We start from the raw sequence: 19,711 nt of genomic DNA on the forward strand, positions 1-19,711 counted from the left end.
GAACCACTAAGGTGGCAAAGTTATTCATCAACATTTCGATGTGGACCAAAGTCACCGAAATCGCCAAAGATCGATAGTAAATTGTCATCAGTAAAAAGACGATTGAATAAAAGAAATGCTTCTGTCATGTTGAAATGAATGATTCAATCTAAGAAAAAGAGACTCTGCATTAAATTTAATCGATTTATAGCCAATGTATGGATTCCTTAACGTACCTTGGCGAAAACTCTGCTAATGTAACCATGACACTTGCATTTTTGTATTCTTGGTGGACGAAGGTGTCTTATAAGATTTAACCCTACAGCCACACCATCCGGGCCATTTTCCAAATTTATAATTTGATAGTGCATATTTACAAAAAAAATCGAGATTAATCTTTAATTTGGAGCTCCATAATTTTAGAAAAATCAATAATTTTTTGAATGATTCTTCATTTAAGCAGTTTATGAGGTTTAATATATCATTGCTAGCATGTATAACTCTGGAATAAAATATGGAAATTGAATTTACGCCAATGAACAGCTTCAACTTATGGTTTTTAATACATCAATCAACATTTTCAACTAATGGTAGATTCTTCAACTTCTTCAAACCAAAATATTTCTTGAGAGTTTCATTTAACACAAATAAAAATTTTAAATTTAATATTTCATTACTAACTTTTTTTAAAGTTTGACGTGTTTAGCAGTGTATTTCATTCCTTTTCAAGCCCTTCTCATAAGAACCTTCTCTTTAAGATATTGACGATCATGTTTAAACTGCCCGTATTTAGTAGGAAAAAGTATCGTTTAAGTCTCCTTTTTGGGAAATCACGAGAAACAATTGTATTAAAATGATGGAATAATACTTCTCCAGAGAATGCAGTTTGGGAAATTAAATTATATTGAATATTTTGAACAGAAAGAAATATTTATTAATTGTTGACACTTTTACGTTTAAGCTAAATAAAAACATCAACGATTTATCATCCAATCTGAAGCACATTTCTTTACAAATGTAAATAATTACAGTTTCAAAATGCATTAATTAACTTTTAAAATAGGTTGTTATTAATGAAAACTAACTAACTTATAGCTAAAAATAACATTTTTCGAGTTTAAAAATTACAGAAATTTTTTTTATTCTTGATTTTTAAATTATTATTTTTTTCTTTTGCATCGTTTCCTTTCTTTATAAAAATACATTTTTTCTAACATTACACTTTCAAAATTTAAATCGTCTTTGGATGAAATGGTTTTTAGCGAAACCAGCAAAACGTGAAATGTTTGAAGAAAATAATAACAGCAATAAAAAACTTATTTCATGTTATGATTTGAAGATATCATTGATTAATGCATATTTGTTACAAGGAAAAACTCAAAAACAAATTACAAGGAAAAACACACAAAAATATTTATTTTCTGTTTACAAAACTTTTGTCCAGTGACTAACTTTAAATTTAATTGGTCTTTATGATATGCTTGTGTATGAAATAATTTCATTTTTTTTATTTATCGATAATTTTTAATTTAGGCCAGTGTAATTAATTCACTTATTCAGAAACAAAACAGGATTTAAATAAGTTCAAAATCAGAAAGCAATAAATAATTTCTTTTCCTTAAAATTACGCAAATCATTGACTTGTCAATACTTTAATACCTATATATTTTTTTTTAAACACCGAAATTAGATATTGAGTAATGCATCAGAGTTTATCAAGTTTCCTTCATTTACAATTCAGTTGGGAATATTAGCAAAGAAGTTTTCCCTCATTCAAGAAAAGAGGATAGCGATTCATCATTCTTATTATTACCTTAGCACCAGAAGTAATCGTAATAGAGTTACCAAACTGACAAACCCATAGACTAGAGAACAAAGTTAAGAAGGGAAAAAAAACACAACTGTAGGGAAATTTTCCAAATGAAATTATTAACGCAACGCACCTTTTCCCCATTACACTCTTACAAAAATCTTCCCCATTACTTTTTCTTTATTCACACTCAAAGAAACTGGATCAAAAGGTAAAAGAGGGAAATGCGGTTGCTAATCCAATATAAAAGGATTCCCTAATTCCTACCCTCTTACAGTTGTTGTGCATTTGGTGCTTAGAATGTCTGGATGCATACACGCATGCCTGGACACAGGCTGATAAAACCCCTTCTTCGCACAATAGTTTTCCTCGGTGCTTAATTAAGAAGGTTTTGGAAAGAGAAGTTCGCTTGTGGTGCATGATTAAATTACCAACTCCTTTTTCCCTTTTTTTTTATCCCCATTTCCCCCAGATTTTAAGAGGGGTTGTAAAAGATAGCGATTAGATGCGTTTAAAAGCGCGTTTTCGAGGTACTCTTTTCCTGGTGAGTGCGAAGTATGGCGGGAAAAGTGGGAATAAAGGGGGAGGAATGAAGTGGGAAGGGAGAACAAAAAGATCACAATGAATTGGGGGGAAGGAACGAAATAAGATTTAAATAAGTTTTATCATATGATTTCTTTCTTTCATTTTTTATGCTGTACGATTTTCGGTTTTGTTTAACGAAAAAATTAAAGAGCTCTTGTAAAAACAACGGACAATTTTCTTTTTCTCCAAGAAAAGTAAAAATTTACTATCAGTGCATTGGGGGAAATAATATTCAAGCAGTTTTAAACAATTGGAATTATTATGTAAATGAAAAATATCATTATTAATATACATTATTAATATATTAAATATCATTATTAATAAGTAATGATATTAAGTTAATAACATTTCAGAACGATATTTCTTAATTAGGCAAATAATCGCGTCATTATAGTGTTAGTTCAGGTTCAAAGCAGAATGTTTTATTTTTGTGTTGTATATATGTATGTAGCTAAAGCTAAAATATTTTAACAAAGCACAAAAACTGTCACATAAGCACACACGCTATCGTTTTGGTTCTATGAAGAACTTTCTTAAGTGCAGAAACACAGAATAAGATTTTCCATTATGAGCTAAAACGGTCGTATATTCGTTTCTGTTGCATAGTTTGTGCTCTTTTATTTAATAAACTTATATGAATATATTTAAATTTTAACGTAATCGTCATTTCTGTACAAGAAATAATAACAATAATATATTATGAATCAAATTCTATCGACATCACGTAACTTCCCGAATTCACATCTGCTAGGCTTCCCGATAAGCCTTACTGTCCATTCCATTGCCTGTCTCACAAGTGATACATAATCAGAATTATTGTGAATGAATACAGAGCCCTCTATTAGTCACGCAGAAATTAGTAACAGATGGTTTATTATTCTCAAGAAATTGTAAGTTTCCCAATCATTAAGAGTCTGGTAATCTTTTGTTTGTTTTTATTAATTTGCATCTTTTTTGTCAGACTTAGTTTGTATTTTTTAAGCGCGTAATGACGATTGAGTTCAGCACTCCAGACTCTTGAGATTTTGATCTCAAAATTCAATCATTTTCATGTTTTCAGTAAGTTTTCAGATTTTTTTTAAAGTATAACGAAAAACGATTTGTTTTATTTGTTAGATCGATTTATCTTCGTAAGAGTATCCCATTGTAAAATGTGAGTTGTAAATTGTAACAATTTAATCTATTCATTTGTTTTGTTAAATTTTTTGTTTTAACATTTTTTAGTGTTTCCTTATTTGACCCTTTCCGAATTCCGGGCAAATGTTTGTCCGGTCACTGGTAGAGGTTTTAATGGTCTCTCTTAATGGGTTTCTTTAACGCAAATTCTATGGAAAAATTTCCATGCCTCCCAAAAGTGGTGGTAAATAGAGGTGATCGCTACATAGAGGTGGTCTTTCCTGGAAGTCTCTCTGTATAACTTTGATTACATATTCTATAGTTTTAATATTTGTGCACTATATCCGTAAAGTATTACTATATTTCTTAATTATTATTTCTTAATTATTAATTATATTTCTTAATATTATTAAGTATTTACTATATTTCTTAAAACGCATGTAAGTTTTTCTTATCAAGTTTCTTCTTTTTGTTTAGAATTATTGTTCCATACAAAAAAATGACCCCTTTTACGACTGAGATTTTTTTTTCCTTCTTTTTCTCTTTTTGCACAATCTTCTAACTTTCTCTCTATCTTTGTAGTGGATATTAGGAATGTAAAAGTGCGGAAGTGTGAAAAGATAGTCATTAACATAATTTCAGAAATCTTTCAGCCACTTTGCATCTCCAACTCCGGAAATTTGAAGTGCAGTAGATGGATATGGGAAAAGGGGTTAAGGAACGGATAAAGGGGGAGAAAGCAAGCAAATAGATACTATTTTGTTACATTTCGAAAAGAAAAAGGAACGGAAAATGAGGAAAGAGAGGAAATATTTTAATAAGGTAACATTTCCGCGAAACTTCTATTAGGGTTGCCACATTTTTTTTTCATTCATTTTACATATCGCCAACCTAACATACCTTTCAACCAGTACAATTCATTTTGTTCTTTAATTAATTTTTATTTTATATTTCATAATGATTTGTCTTAAAAACTTTAAAATGATAATATTAAAATATTGCACGATAAATGACCAAAATAGGTTGAATATACTGTAGGTTAGTACTGTTATTTTAACTATGTTGAATTAATCAAAAAGGAATGTAAGTGCAAAAAGTACTAGAATTAGAGTATTTTCTGTAAATAACGAATTTTAAGAGTAGTCAGGAACCAAATTAAACGTTGTTGCAAATGTAATTTTTAAGTATTCTTTGGTTTGTTCAAGTTTTTTAACGATTAAATCCCGAAAAATTCCAAAATCATATTTTGGAATTGTTTTTGCTTAGCATAGTTTATTGGTCATTATATGGCATTTTACAGATCTAGTACATTTCACAGCTGATTTCAGATTTTAAGTGATAATTTTGATTGGTCATTATTATTATTTTTTTTTATCAGATTTAATAACAGTAGTATCTACGAAGTAACTTTTTAAGCAAAAAATAAGAACCACAGCATATTTCTAATTGTGAACTATACTCAGAAAACAAGACTACTTCACATAACAAGAGTATTTGTTGGGAATACCGTAATGGTGACACCTAACCAGCATTCAACCCTGCTCCTATGCCCCTAATGAAGGAATTCTTCGATAAAGCCAAGTGGTGCAGATGTTAATAAAATAGTATAGTTTCATAATTTATAGGCGTGCATTGTTATGTTATGTTCCCCCAAAAATTTATACCCTGATTACTTTTCCAATTATTTCTAACACGTCTGCTTTCGATTTGATGAATTTTTGAAAATTTGAATTTTTAGTTCCATTTAAGAAATTTGCTTGTTTAAAAATAAAGACATTACTTTGGTTTACGAAGGAAATTTAAAAACCTACACTGTAAAAAACTCTGTAAATCTTTAACCAGTATTTGGTGTAAAGTTTCTCATTATCCCAGCATTAATTAAAGTTCATTTCTTTTATGTTTCCTTTTTAAATTTGGTTGGCGGTATAAAATGGTTAGATGTATGTCATAAAATAACCTACTTACGGTAAATAGTTTAGTTACGGTAAATAGCTACCTTGATCTGCATTTCAGCGCTTTAAAAATACCTAATAATGGTGCAATTTTCCTCTGCTTTTATAAAAGAAGAATGAGAAAAGGTGTTTTGCTTCTTCAAAAGACCTATTTTTGGTGCAACCTTCTTCTGATATTTGGAACTAGTGAAAATACCAAAATATGGTAAAATTGATCTCCATTTTATGCAGCCAGCTAGTGAAAACCAATTTTTGGTGCTCCGTGACTCGGAATTTTTTACAGTGTATAGTTATAAAAGCTTCTCAAAATACCAATATGCACGAATAAATAGTTTAACTATTCGACGAGACCATACACATTAGTGCATTCGAAATTGATTCTAAATTTAGTATATTTTCCCTATAATTGAATTACATGCAGAATTTCCACTTTTAAGAATGGGTATGTTGTGGTAGGGCTGTCTCGCCAAATGTGGAGAATGGCTTTTATCCACTATAGAAAAGGCGCGTCTTTTACGAGGGGTCGTAAAAGGCGGTCGTGAAGGAGTTTACGAGGCGGTTGATGGCAGCGATCGCACGCCAAGTCTGATGAAGAGCTTTTCACACGAGTTTTCATTTTGTGTACTTTGCTTTTAATGAGGCCCCGCTGCCCCTTGTTATCTGTTACACTCCCCCCCCTTCTTTCAATACAAGCCCCCTCATCCAGATTAGCCCAAGAGAGATCAAATCTTGCTTCCAAATTGAGGTGGATTTAAGAATAAGGAGACTATAGTTGAAAATGAAAGAACTTTTTTTTTTCATGTTGGAAATATGCCTTTGAAATGTATTTCTATTTTGGACGCCTTCTTTTTTCCCTCTTTATCACAGTAAGTTAATAAACTTCTTTCTTTCTTTCTTTCGATTTTATTTCAAAGTGGTTGGCAAGTACAGAACAAAAAAGGTGTTTTTTTTTTTTTATAGAATTGAGTATTCAAATATGTGTAGAACCCATCAAATAAATGACAGTTGCATAAGAAGACTCATTATATGTGAAGCAAACTTGTTTAAAGAAAAAAGTAAATATTACTTATGTCTTATTCTGTTTTTTGTAACATAGATTGCCTGTTGGGAACGCTGTAGTGAACCAAAAAAAAATTTTTTCTCATCCATATTCCCCTAAGTGAAGGATTGGATTTGTAATTTATCTACCTGTTGTAAATTTTATAATTTGTTTGTAATAACATTCACTTATTATTTGCTAATTCTTAGTTGATATCGATTCCTCGATAGTAATGGAATTAAAAGTTTATATATATATATATANATTTTTATTACTATTGTTTTTTCACTAAAAAGGATCAATATGACTCATCTTTCTGTAGTTTTTAAAAATGACACTCCATGCAATTAAAAATTACTTCAAAAATATAAACTATAACTTTGACTACACAAATAAATCGGTTGTAAAACTATTATATTGCAATATTGTTGTCTGATATATATATATATATATATATATCCGTATATACAAAGATTCAATCTTCGGTGTTTGAGGAGTATCTTTGAAATATACCAATTATTTAGCTAATAACGAAGCACTCAGGCGCACTTTTTTTAGATCAACATACCTTTTTCAGTCGGATTTTGATTTTTGGCTGTAAAGAATAGTGAGAAAAAAACCGCAATCGAATATTTTAGTGAGGATGGCTCTTAAATTTCGGTCAGGAGAACAGTGAAAAAGTTTGAATTCAATTGGGCTATTTTTATCTTTAGCAAAGTTTGACATGTTTTTGGAACTGATTGTTATTCTTTGCGCACTGATTTATAAACATGCAAAAAATATTTTTGAATTACTTTTTAACTACTTTTTTTCTGTTTATGGAGTTGTAATAAACCAAAAAAAAATATTTAATCTTAAGGAATATCCATAAAGCAGTTACTTTAAATCTCGACAAAATTCCATNGGGGGGGGGGGGGGGGAATTTCAATTCCGTCTCGAATGCAAGTTTTGGACAGATAAACTGAAAAAAGGACGATTTAATCTAGAAATTCCATTCAAGGAAACTTACCTTTCTCTATATTGATTTGCCTCTCTTGTTGGCGAGCATTATCTGCGGCCACTTTCAAGAGACCTTGTATGTTTCTGAGGAGTGTCTCAATGGATGAAACCACTTGACCAGTTGGAGATCCTCCGTCCACAGCCAGATGACTGAAAGGAAACATTTGACTAGGGGCCAATCTCTCACCATTTGCTGTACTACTCACGTCAGGATGATCACTAAAATCTGAAGGCATCAGTGAAACAAAATATATTAGTTATATATTTATAGAATTGCTGTTATGACTAACACATTTCTTTCCAACGAAAAAATTATTCACACTTTTAAATGAAATAGTCTTCTTTTTTATCCTTGAAAAATGAACTTTAGCATTACTTATAAAGAAAAGAAAACTTTAAAAGGTTCTTATTATCTCATACATCTATGAGTAATTGTGAAAGCAACTCATGTCAAGATTTAAGGAAAATATATAGTTGTCTTTAAAAATATTAAATTTCTGGCAATTTTCAATAAAGAGGAACACACTTGCTTTCTTAGAATCAATGTTCGGTCACCAACTCAGAAAATTGGATTCTGTTACATTTTCCTAGACATTTAAAAATCTAATTTCTGATGTTTGGAAATTTTAACACCGGTATCTTTAATAAAATGCAAAACAACTTAAACCAAAAATAAAAACTCGTATGTAGGTGTTAGAAATGAAATACAAGTTTCAATTCAAAATATCATTACAAAGTCTATTAACATAATGAATATTTTTGTTCGTAAAAAAAATTAAACTATTTCAGATTTCTGCCTTTTGCGTTGTCATGTTTCTTTTTAAAAAAAAAACCGCAACACTTTTAAATACAGTTTTAAAACGAAAAAAATTTTATATTATGACAGAATTCATAAAATATATTATGACTGAAAAGTAATATTATGACAGAATTATCCTTTTCTTCGTCTAACCTTGATCTCGGTCATCATCGTCGTCATCGCTGTAATCGTCGTCTGCTCCGTCATTGTATGGTCCTTCACTTCCACTACCCTCTGCACTGTGGAGTCCAACACCCCCTCCTCCACCTCCCCCGCCACCTCGACTGCTATTTTGGGAGAGATTTAAAACGGGGCTATGGCCACTATTGCCGGTACCTGCAATTCAATTTTCAATTAATAAACTATCTTTTCATTAATTTTCAGAGTTGGATTACTATGTCTAGTAAATTAAATCTAACTAAAGGAAGGTATTAATAACAAGGATGCCAACCAGCTTTTCTGTTTTGCGAATCTATGTATATTTGTGTAGTTTACTACAGTAGTATTCTTTGATCCTTGAGTCGATGCTTCAAGAGTGAAATAATTTCAAAACACACTAGGCTTTAATATTTTTAAAAATATAGAACTATACTTGCTAACTGTATCCAACAGCTATACAACAAATGTTGATAATGAGTTCGTGATTGATGGATTTGAATGCTGTTAAAAGTATTTTGTTTGCATCATTCCTCTATTTTATGAAATCATTCAACGAAATTTTTCACGTGGTTCTTGTAAATTGAGAGGATAAATAAAAAGCAATCGGAATACTGAATTCTTCTGTAACTTTTAAAAGTTCAAAACCCATAGAAATTAAGAAAAGTCAACGATAATTACAGAAAATCAGTTAAAATCAATAAAAATTAAAAGAAAATGATTGAAAAAATATATGATGAAATTACGAAATGTCTGCGAAAATTATAAATTTGACGATACCATGGAAATTAGGAAAAAATTTGCGGAAATTTCAGAAAAATCAGTCGAAAAAATTGCTTGTTGGCATCCATAAATAAAAACTGATTAAAATTTTTATCAGTTTTTTTTAGACTTACCATTGACGTAGCTATCTTTCTGCCTAGACACATCATAGTAGAGTCTATCTTTACCATCCGATGCATCAACCCGATCATCTCTTAACCTGAAATAGGACTTGACTTTATTCACCAAATCAAGGTAGCTAGAACATAATAATACCACTTCTATAGAATAATAAAGGAAAGATAATCGCAAAACAAATTAGTAAAAATTATAATAATACTGTAAGATGTTTCAAGCATAAATTTAATTTTATTACTGCAGAAGAATTAGTTACTGCTATAATACATTGTGTATTAACGTCTGTTACAAATTGTTAACAAAACCATAGAAACGTAAAAGCTTTTAGACATTTTATTTCATTTTTATTCGCTTTATAATATGCTGAAATCCATTGTCCACACCTTGGCAGTTTTACTTTACACATAGTGTGCAACATAAACTATGCTAACGTAAAGTTATATATTAACTCTAATTATTAGTCTTCAAATTTCTGGAAAACATTTAATTTGAAAAATGATTCCTAACACAGTCAGAATACCTCATTATACACGCAATAAAACACTTATTTTCAAGCCATACAGTCGGAATGTTTGTTAATTATGGCGAATAAATTGGCGCACTTTTCCAAGAAAAAGAATCTCGTTTGCGGAAAACCCTTCTTACCGATTCCTGATTCCAGGAGACAAAAGAAAGCGAGAAGATCGGGAAAGGAGATAAATAGTGAGTTGAAAAGTCAGGAAATCCGAAAAAGAACGAAATGTTTCTGTCATTATCTCATTTGTTCGATGTTCTCTCTCTGTTCTTAGTCCTACTTAATTTGCATACCCTTTTAATGAAACGACTCTCTCTCTCCATTTCGGTTGAACACTCCTTTTCCTGCCCCAAAGGACGGGTGATTAATGAAATCTCGGCAAATGTAATTTTAAACGAGTAATTTTTCGCGCCTCTTTTCACTTTTCCACTATGCCGACTGTTTATTCAGAAGAAGAGTGGAATATTGAAATTCGCGGAAGGCTACTGGAATGAAAATAATTTATTCCGTCAAAAAATACTTCTCTCAGCAAAATATGTTTTTTTTTATGCGGTTCATTTTCATAATTACTTCTTATTAATTAATGACAGAAAGCATTTTAGAGACTTTAATATTTCCGTACCCATAAAAAAAATTCTTTTAATTGGAAATAGAATAAATTAGAAAATATGTACACTGTAAAAAGTTTCTGATAAAATTACGGTAAAATTCTATGGTACAAAATAAATTTTATGTACCTTAATTTTTAATATTTACTGACTCACTGTAATTAAATAAATATAACTGTAAAAGGGTATGGAATTAAATTTTACGCTAAAAAGTACTGGCACTGCTGGTATTTTTGCTGTAATTTTATCAGGAATTTTTTACAATGTACTTATACAAAGGCAGTAAATGAACTCATATTGAAATTTAGTTCATATCATTGCGGATATCCCTTATTTTATTTATTTCTTCCCCAAACTGAAATATAATAATAAAAAATTATGTTCATTTTTTACGTCAATAAAACAAAAATATCTCAAAGTTAGTCTTTATTGATTGCATTTGCTGTGTTGATGTCTTCGTTGGTAAATGAGGCATCAAATACGGTTGGATAAAATTAAATGAATAATTAGGAATAGGAATGATTAGGATTAAGTCCTTACAAAGTCACTCCTATCATGAAATTAATTAAAAGAACAATTAATTATTATTTTATGAATTGACGATTCCTCAGATTTAATCAGGCAAAAAAATTAATAAAAAATTGAAAAAGAAAGATAGACCAGACTAAAAATATATTTACAGGAGAAAAGTAGAAAAAAAATTGGTAAGATCCTACCCAATATGTTTAATAATAGTCAATAATATTTTTAAACAATGCAGTTAATAATTTTTAAAATAAAGTTTAAAGATAATAATACAGAATAGCTTTTAATTCAATTTACCACTGTCATTAAAGTCACAATATTGTATCTCCGTAACCTCCTAATCATTAGGCATTTTCAGGATATTATTTTATAGAAAAGCTCAGTAAAGGAAATTTTTTATTTAGTAATTTTGTTATTTTTTTCTCTTTTCTCGGATTAAATTTAATAATTTAAACAAATGTATAAACCGTACAAAATGGTGATTTGTTAACTTGGTAATTTGGTTCAAAATATTTGTATTTAAAGAGAAAACAAATCTTGTTATGACAAATAATGAGTATGTGATTTGTTAATTTCTAATAGTTGAAATTAGAAATTTTTTTTTTATATGATTCACTAGCAGCTCTATAACTGATTTTGGAAAGACTAGGCTAACTTACACCTAGTTTAAAAAGTAAAAGCTTTTTCTCACAATACATGATTTTTTGGATGACTTTTATTTTAGCCTCACTTTTGATTACAGTTAAGTTAAAATAAGTTTTCCTGTGTGACTCAAACCTAAGAACTAAATTAGAATATCAAATCAGTTTTTAATTGTTATATCAGTTTATAAAAATTTCGATATTCAATACCAAAAATTGCAATAATTTATTCGAATAACACGAAAAGCAGTATTAAGGATAGTTAAAAAGAGCACTTAGACACAATAATACAACCTCTTCGTTTTTTGTGATTTCAAACAACAATAATATTGAATGAGTTCCAATAAAAAAATATTAAATAAAAATAAAAATAGCTTTTTGCCTTTAGTCAATAAAATTAAATGAGTTCAAAGCTCAGAATGATCAAAACTCCTCGCTTATTCTATTTTAGTTTAATGTTGAAAAAGTTTATAAAATAAAATAATCAAAATTCTTTGCTTTTGGGTAGTATTATTTTAATATTAAATGAGTTCAAATAATAAATTAATCAAAATAATCAATTACTTCACAATTTTCTAAGCACTTTGATAAACATTATTGAGATCAGACGATCAGACGAACAATATCGAAAGTAGGAATAAATCAAGTCCTAATAGAGACCGGGACTTGCACCGCAAGTCCTCAATCCATCCTCTCTTTTATTTAAGAAGCGTCCCCGATTGATAAGCAGGTAAAAGATAAGATGAAAAGCGAAAGTGGGTAAAGCTTTTGTTTTAAAACTTCTGCCGTTTGATATGCAATTTCCACCGTTTGTCTTTTTCAAAAGCTTTGGAAACAATAAGCTTCGTTAATTCAGACGTCAATCCTTACCCCGGGTGGGGTCTCTTTTTTAAAAACAAATTAGTGGCAGATTTTCGAGTAACTTTTACCCGTTCGCCCGATCAGAAAAGAGGAAAAGATATCGCCTCGAATCCCCTATCTGTTAATTATCAGTCGTTCGTTTTTCATCTCAGGTTAATTTGTTTTTGTGCGCTTTGTTTTCGAATTGTCTCGCTTCGGATGCCAACCTCCAGAGATAAATGATATTTTCTAAAGTAAATTTGCTGTTGAATACTTAATCCCAGTTCAGATCGTTTGGAATTCTTAAAATGCAGACGATTTTTAGAAAATAGGAAAGTAAAGTGTAAGAAAGTTTTTAGACAAAAACTATTGTTAATTAAAAGAAACTTAATTACATTTATTAAATATTAAAATTTCAGATTAAATTTTATCTCAGAATAGTTTAATAAGGAGTTAAATGGTAGTTTCTTAAGCAAAAGTATCGAAATTTTTTTGGAATAATACCTGGTGAGATCATTTTTAGAGTTCTTAAAAGCAGACGATTTTTAGAAAAGGAAAATTTTGAAAGATGATTTTTAAGAAGATCCGAAATGGCAATCGAATTTATGACAGTTTTTTTTAAAATATTTTCTAGGTGATAAACTTCAACCTCAATATGCATAAAATTTTCTTCAGTTATGACCATGCTTTTGCACTTTAAAATTTTCTACTGTTTCATAGTTTACATTATTTTTGACGTTAAACAGCCGGTCAACTTAACCGATGAAATGCGCTTAATGTTTAACTCCATAATCTCTCAAATTTGAATCCAGTTAAAAGAGAAAAAATGAATTCTTGAGTCATTTGGTCATCCTGATTACAATGACTCAAAGACATTCAACTCATATAATAAAATTCAAACTCATATAATAAAATAAGCTTGCATATTTAGTGTACATTTCAGAAAATTAATGTTTATTTATTTGAGTGTAAAAATATTTATGAACACTAATGAAAAAAAAAGTTTCGAAGCAACTTGTTTTTATTCATTTATGATTTTTTTTAAATATATAACAACGATTGTATTTATCATTTATATAATTTTAAATTAAATAAACATTCAGAGCTAAAATGAACAGTAAGCAGTTGATAACACAGTTTTTACAAACAATATTTTCAAGTACTAAACATGAATAATGGAAATATGTTTTAAACGAAACCAAAAGTAAAAATCTCCCTATTTTTAAAATGTTTCCAACAGTTTTTCTCTTCCTCTTTCTTTTGAAAAGAAATATGCTCCGGGTTTTTCTATCTATTTTTACGAGGTTAATTTTCGAGGAAACTTTTTTCATATCCTATTTCTTCTGAATTCACTCTCATTTCTAGGGTATTATAAAGAAACATTCGTTTAAATTAAAAGTGCTTATTTCCCGTAACCCTTTCCGAAATGCATATTCATTAGCGAACATGGGTCTCGAAGTACGGACCAAAAGGCAAAAGGCGCTCAGATTTTGAATAATAATTATTCCCCCTCGCCCCCACACACCCTATGTATACATGTATGAGCAAAACGTCTTTAAATTCCCTTTTGGCCAAATTAAAGGCCCTGGAAAGTCTAGAATAGGCACCAGAGGCCGTGATTATCTTTTAGATACGATATGAAGAATTTAAATCTTATCTCTAACTTTTTTTTTTCTGGCGCTGATTCATTATTTAAAAGTACTTCTCCCCCATGCAAACGCTTTTTTTGACTGTTTCTTTCTGCATTCTTAATTCGATATTTTATTTTTCATCTCTTTTTCTCCCTTTTGCATAATCTTAATTTTTTTTCCGTGCTTACTGGATAATATGTTGCGCTCTTTTTAACACTTCTCACTGTTTAATTACTTATAAGGGGTTGGGGGGGGAGGAGGGAATAAATGAATGAAGTGAATTAAAAAGAGAAATGTCGTACGAATATTCATGTGCATGCGCTTCGGGTTTTATCTTCATTTGTCAAAAAAAAAAAGTATGGAATTAAGACGTAACGAAAAAAAAACGAAAGAAAATGTGATTAAAGTCATTATGAAAATAATCTTTCAAATGTAAATTTAACGTAATAAATACCTTTAAGTCGTCTTAATATTAAAGACAGATGAACAAGTAAGGAAATCTCTTTAATGTGGGTACGGAAATTAGAATAAATAAGGGGATTTCTCGTCTCTTAATCTTTAGTTTAAATCGAGTGGGAAATTGCCAAAGACACTGTTATTTTTGTTCGATTTTTCTGACTTTTTAACTGTTCAAGCTGTTAATTGTGTTAGATGGTGCTTTTAAAGCTTTAATCTAGAAATTAGATATAAATTTGGCTTAAGTTCTAACTGGTTTCGATTTAATGTAGCTAACGATTAAAAAAAATGGCTGGTCTGGAAGTTGTCAAAAAAATGTAATTTAGCAACTGAACTGAAAGTATTTTAGCATGCATTATAGGACTTTTATGAACTTTAAAACCCCTTAATTTTATTTTTATAAGCCAATGAAAATTGTATAAGGCATTAGAATTTTTTAGAGGGACCACTTTTTAAAAACTTAAAAATTTCAAATGGTTGAAAACATTGTTCATCTTAATAATAGGATACATTTCTTTTGAGACATTCTTCAAAATATTAAAACATTACAATGTTCGTTTCAAAACGGAAAGAAAATATAAGGAACAGGAGTGGAAGGGAATCATTTTTAGAACATTATAAAATATTTAAAATAATTTCATGTTTATTTAAGTAATAATAAAAGGCAAATTCTGTGCATTTTCAACGAAAAAAGTGGTGATGTGACTTGCATGTAGTTTTTAATCACCATTAGTTACTCAGTGACTAGTGGAGGCTGTTAATTTCGCCCAATAGCTGACCTNTACATTTCTTTTGAAACATTGAATTATGAAACATTCATTTGAACAATGTTCATTTCTAAATTAAAAAAAAAATATAAGGAAGAGGAGTGGAAGGGAATCATATTTAGAACATATTTAAAATATTTAAAATAATTGCATGTTTATTTAAGTAATAATAAAAGGCAAATTCTGTGCATTTTCAACGAAAAAAGTGGTGATCGGGCGGTGACTGGCATACTGTTTTTAATCACCATTAGTTACTCAGTGTCCAGTGGAGGCTGTTAATTTTGCCCAATGCCTGAGCTGCGATTGCTCAGAGGATAGAGCGTTCGCCTCCCAATGAGGTGAACGGGGTTCGAATCACAGCGATGGTTGGTCGATACGAATTCCGCATCCGGCTGGCATTGACCACAGTGCTGACGTGAAATATCCAAATGTTCTCAGAGGTAGATGGATCATGGGTTAGAGTCCCCTTGCCGTCAGACTAACCGTGGGAAGCTCTCGCTGTCTTCCTCTCCATGTAACGCAAATGCGGGTTAGTTCCATCAAAAAGTCCTCCACAAAGGTAAATTTCTCTCAATAACTCGATACAGCAGTTTCCTTGTCTTCTGGTTTGGGTTCAAAATTACAAGGATACGGAGTTGAACATTTGTAGTCGTAAACCCAAAAATTGGGTCGGCTGCTCAACGACGATTATAAAATAAAATAAAATTGGTTGAAAAAGAGCTGTGGTGGCTCAGGGGATAGAGCGCCTGCCTCCCAATGAGGTGAACCACTTTCGAATCTCGGTGATAGCTAATTGATTCGAATTTCTTACCCGTCTCGCATATGACCACCATGCTGACGGAAATATCCTCAGTGGTAGACGAATTATGGGTTAAAGTCCCCTTGTCATCAGTTAACCGTGGGTGATTTTCGTGGTTTTTCTTTCCATGTAACGCAAATACGGTTTAGTTCCATCAAAAAGTCCTCAAGGAAATCAAATTTCTCGCAATACTTGATACAGGAGTTCCCTTGTCCTCTGGATTGGGTTCAAAATTACAAGGGTACGGAGTTGAACATTTGTAGTCGTACACTGAAGATTCAGTCGGCTGTTCAATGACGGTCATAAAATAAAATTGGTTGAAAAAATAGAAATTTTGAACTTTTTTCGAAAAATATATATGCTGAATATCATGAAAACTTTCATAAAAAATGTAGATTAAAAACCTAAGTATTATTGCTTCTTTATAATTAATTGAGTTACCTTGATTTTCTCTGAAGGTGAAAAAAAAATAATAATGTTATTTTTACTCTTACCTAGTAAACATTTGTAATTAATTACTGGTAAACTTAAATAAGCACTTAAATCACATTTATCATATGTGAAGATACTTTTTACAGGCACAACTCAAACAACATTTTAAAGGGAGATAAAAACTTGACTTCAATACACGCTTCTGCACTTCTTGTTATTGCAGAAGCAGTTCCAATTCTAGTTAAAGAATATTTGATCACAACTTTCAAAAAAGCGAAGAAAAAAAAATTTAAAGAAAAAAAAAAAAAGGAAAGAAAATTTTCCGGAACTGTAAAAGAATAAAAAAAACTGAAAATATTTTAGCGTCCATTGTTTGGGCCGTTAAAAGTGAGATGGGTTTGGAATTCGCGATCCTAAAATTGAAATGAAGTAAATTCCCGTCCGATCATTTATCAAATTCCCGTGACAGGAATACGCGTCGCTTCTTGTGTGACCAATGACATCAAAGGCAAGGCGGGGCTAGATTTCTTCCCTTTTATGGAATAAAAAGAATTGTGCATCATAAAAAGGTACAAATGTCAAGTATAGTGACAAATTGTATCATAGCCTTCGCGAGCTATTCATCATTAACGGATACTTTTTCAGTTTAATATTCTGCAATGCTAAACGGAAATGGGGAGTTACAGTATATGCACGCAAATCTTTCTCTGCAGTTCTCACGACTCAACTCTCTTCTTAAATTATTTATTTTTTTGCGTACGTACGAACAATCTTTTTTTTCTTCTTCCTTTTAATAAAATAAAAAAAACAGGGTACTACATTTTAAAACTCTTCAAAGCTCTTTCGTCGACGAAAAAAAGTAGCAGTTTAAGTACTTCATATTTGAAGCAAAGCTATGATTTTAAACTATATACGGCAGTGGTTCCCAAATGGTAACCTGCGGAACTCTAGAGTTCCGCTTAAAAGTTGAAGGGGTTCCGAGAGTTAAGTACTTTTTACACGATTTTTTTCGTAAATCTTTTTGAAATCTATAATTATATTTAGATCCAATCAATTACTTATTATTTCAAATACCTTTATGAAATCATATATTTAAAATAAAATGCCAAAAAGAGGTAAATAATCGAAAAATTATGAAAAAGAACATGCATTTATAAAAAAATTGCAATAGTATTTCACATTGTCCTTTTCAAATCGAATAAAAAATTTATAATAACTGAATCTATTAATAAAGAAATATGTTTCAATATAAACTATTTTAAACGTTTATAAAATGTCTTTTTTTTTCTGTAGCAATACGAAAACAAATTTTTAGCTAGAGTAGATGTAGCTCTAAGATTGCGAATTCAATAAAACCTAATTTAATGATAAAACGATAAAAAAATGCATTCCTCTTTTTAAATATAAAAAACTCTAGAAGTAAAAAAAAGCAATCTCTTAATGATTATATTCACTTTATTTATTAAGTCGAGATCCGCCAGAAGATGCTTGATTATTTGAGGTTCCAAAGCCGAAAAAAATTGGGAACCTATGATATATACCATCTTGTCTTAAAGAATTATCTGGGTTTTAGAATTGGTATTTTTTTTAAAAAGGTTTCATATATAAAATATTGAAAAAAAGTTATGAAACTTTTAATAATTGTAAATTTAGCTTAGCTTCTCCACGAAAACGATCAAGATCCATGAACAGTTCTAAATTTTGTAAGTTTTATAATCCTAAATAATGCAGCGTCAGAGTAAAATATAAAAATTAAGTGAAAAACGCTTCTCATTTTCACAAAATTAGGGCATTTTTTGCTATGAACGTTTTGCGCTATTTTCAGAACTAACATAACGGATGTAAAAACGGATGAACGCTTAATTTGACCTACTAGTCATGACTAACTGTTGCAAATTTACAATAATTTTAAAAATATTTCCAAGAAAAAAAGAGCGTTGCTTCATGTTCCCAAAAAACCTTCGAAAAACAGCTTTAAGGTAATTGGGTACTTCATTTAGATCATACAAGAGGTGCATAATAAGCTATTTTATTTAATAACCATCGTTGAACAGCCGACCCAATTACGGGTTTACGACTACTAATGTTCACCTACATAGCCTTGTAATTTTGAACCCTATCCAGAAGACAAGGGAACTCCTGGATCAAGTATTGGGAGAAATATGCCTTCGTGGAGAAATTTTTGATTGAACTAACTCGCATTTGCGTTGCACGGAGAGGAAGACCACGAGAACTTTCCACTGTTAGCTTGTCGGCAAGGGAAGTCCCATGATCCATCTACCACTGAGGATATTTTTACGTCAGCAGAGTGATTGTTGGGAGCGGGTGCGGAAATCGTATCAACCAGTCATCGCAATTCGAACCCAGTTCACCTCATTGGAACATGAATGCTCTATCCCCTGAGCCACCACGGTGACGGTCTGGGAAACATCTCTGAGGTTGATCTGAAGACATGCCATCAAAATTTTGATCCTCTGCAGAAGGGACGGCATTTTCGCTTTAATAGCAAGACGTCCCATGCACGAAGTCGAGCACTTTACAGTTAAATATTTTAAAGGGGAGCGATGCCGCGCGCCCTCGGTCCCTACGCAGGCTGATGAAAGTAGTCACCCGCTTACTGACCGCAGCCAATGATACTTGACTTCGGTGTTCAGCTGGGAATCGCGTCTTGACGATTAGTCCACTGTGGGGTATTTTAAAGTTAAATCAAGCACTTTAACCAATATTTAAAGTGAAATACAGTACGAACTTTACTGTAAGATTAAATAATATCAACTGAATGTAAAGAAAATGAAAGATAAAAACTCTCTACTTGAGTTAAAAGTACTGATCGTGTTTTCAATTCAAAAACATTTGCGTAAAGTCAAAATAAAATAGTATCAAACATTGTTGAGTTTTATAATATCTTCCACCAAAAAAGTGCTTGCTCAATTCTGTTCTTATAAGATTCATAATCTTCCAGGTTACGAGTTTATACCAAGTTGAGTACCAAGAGCTGTAAGTATTTGGCTGTTTATTCTTTATGCAAAAAATTCTGAATCCTAAAGCCCATATATTTTTGTATTTTCTGTATAAACTTAGCTCACTAATAGTTAAATTCCATGAAAATGAAATATTTTGCACTCCGTGACACTCAATATTCAACTATCTAAAAACTTTATAA

At 30.7% G+C, this 19,711-nt stretch overlaps 1 protein-coding gene across 6 annotated transcripts in view; it reads right to left on the reverse strand.

Moving 5' to 3' along the window:
• LOC107452541 (dachshund homolog 1-like) overlaps window positions 1-19,711 on the reverse strand; it is a 194,668-nt gene that overhangs the window by 56,576 nt on the left and 118,381 nt on the right. For 3 of the 6 annotated variants that reach the window (XM_043042701.2, XM_043042705.2, XM_043042703.2), the window contains 3 exons: window positions 9,332-9,456; window positions 8,433-8,615; window positions 7,491-7,706 (listed from right to left, as the gene is read on the reverse strand). In XM_043042701.2, the coding sequence (XP_042898635.1) occupies window positions 7,491-7,706; window positions 8,433-8,615; window positions 9,332-9,456 (524 nt within the window). 6 annotated transcript variants of the gene reach the window in all.

Source organism: Parasteatoda tepidariorum, chromosome 4, assembly GCF_043381705.1.
Source record: "Parasteatoda tepidariorum isolate YZ-2023 chromosome 4, CAS_Ptep_4.0, whole genome shotgun sequence".
NCBI lineage: Eukaryota > Metazoa > Arthropoda > Arachnida > Araneae > Theridiidae > Parasteatoda > Parasteatoda tepidariorum.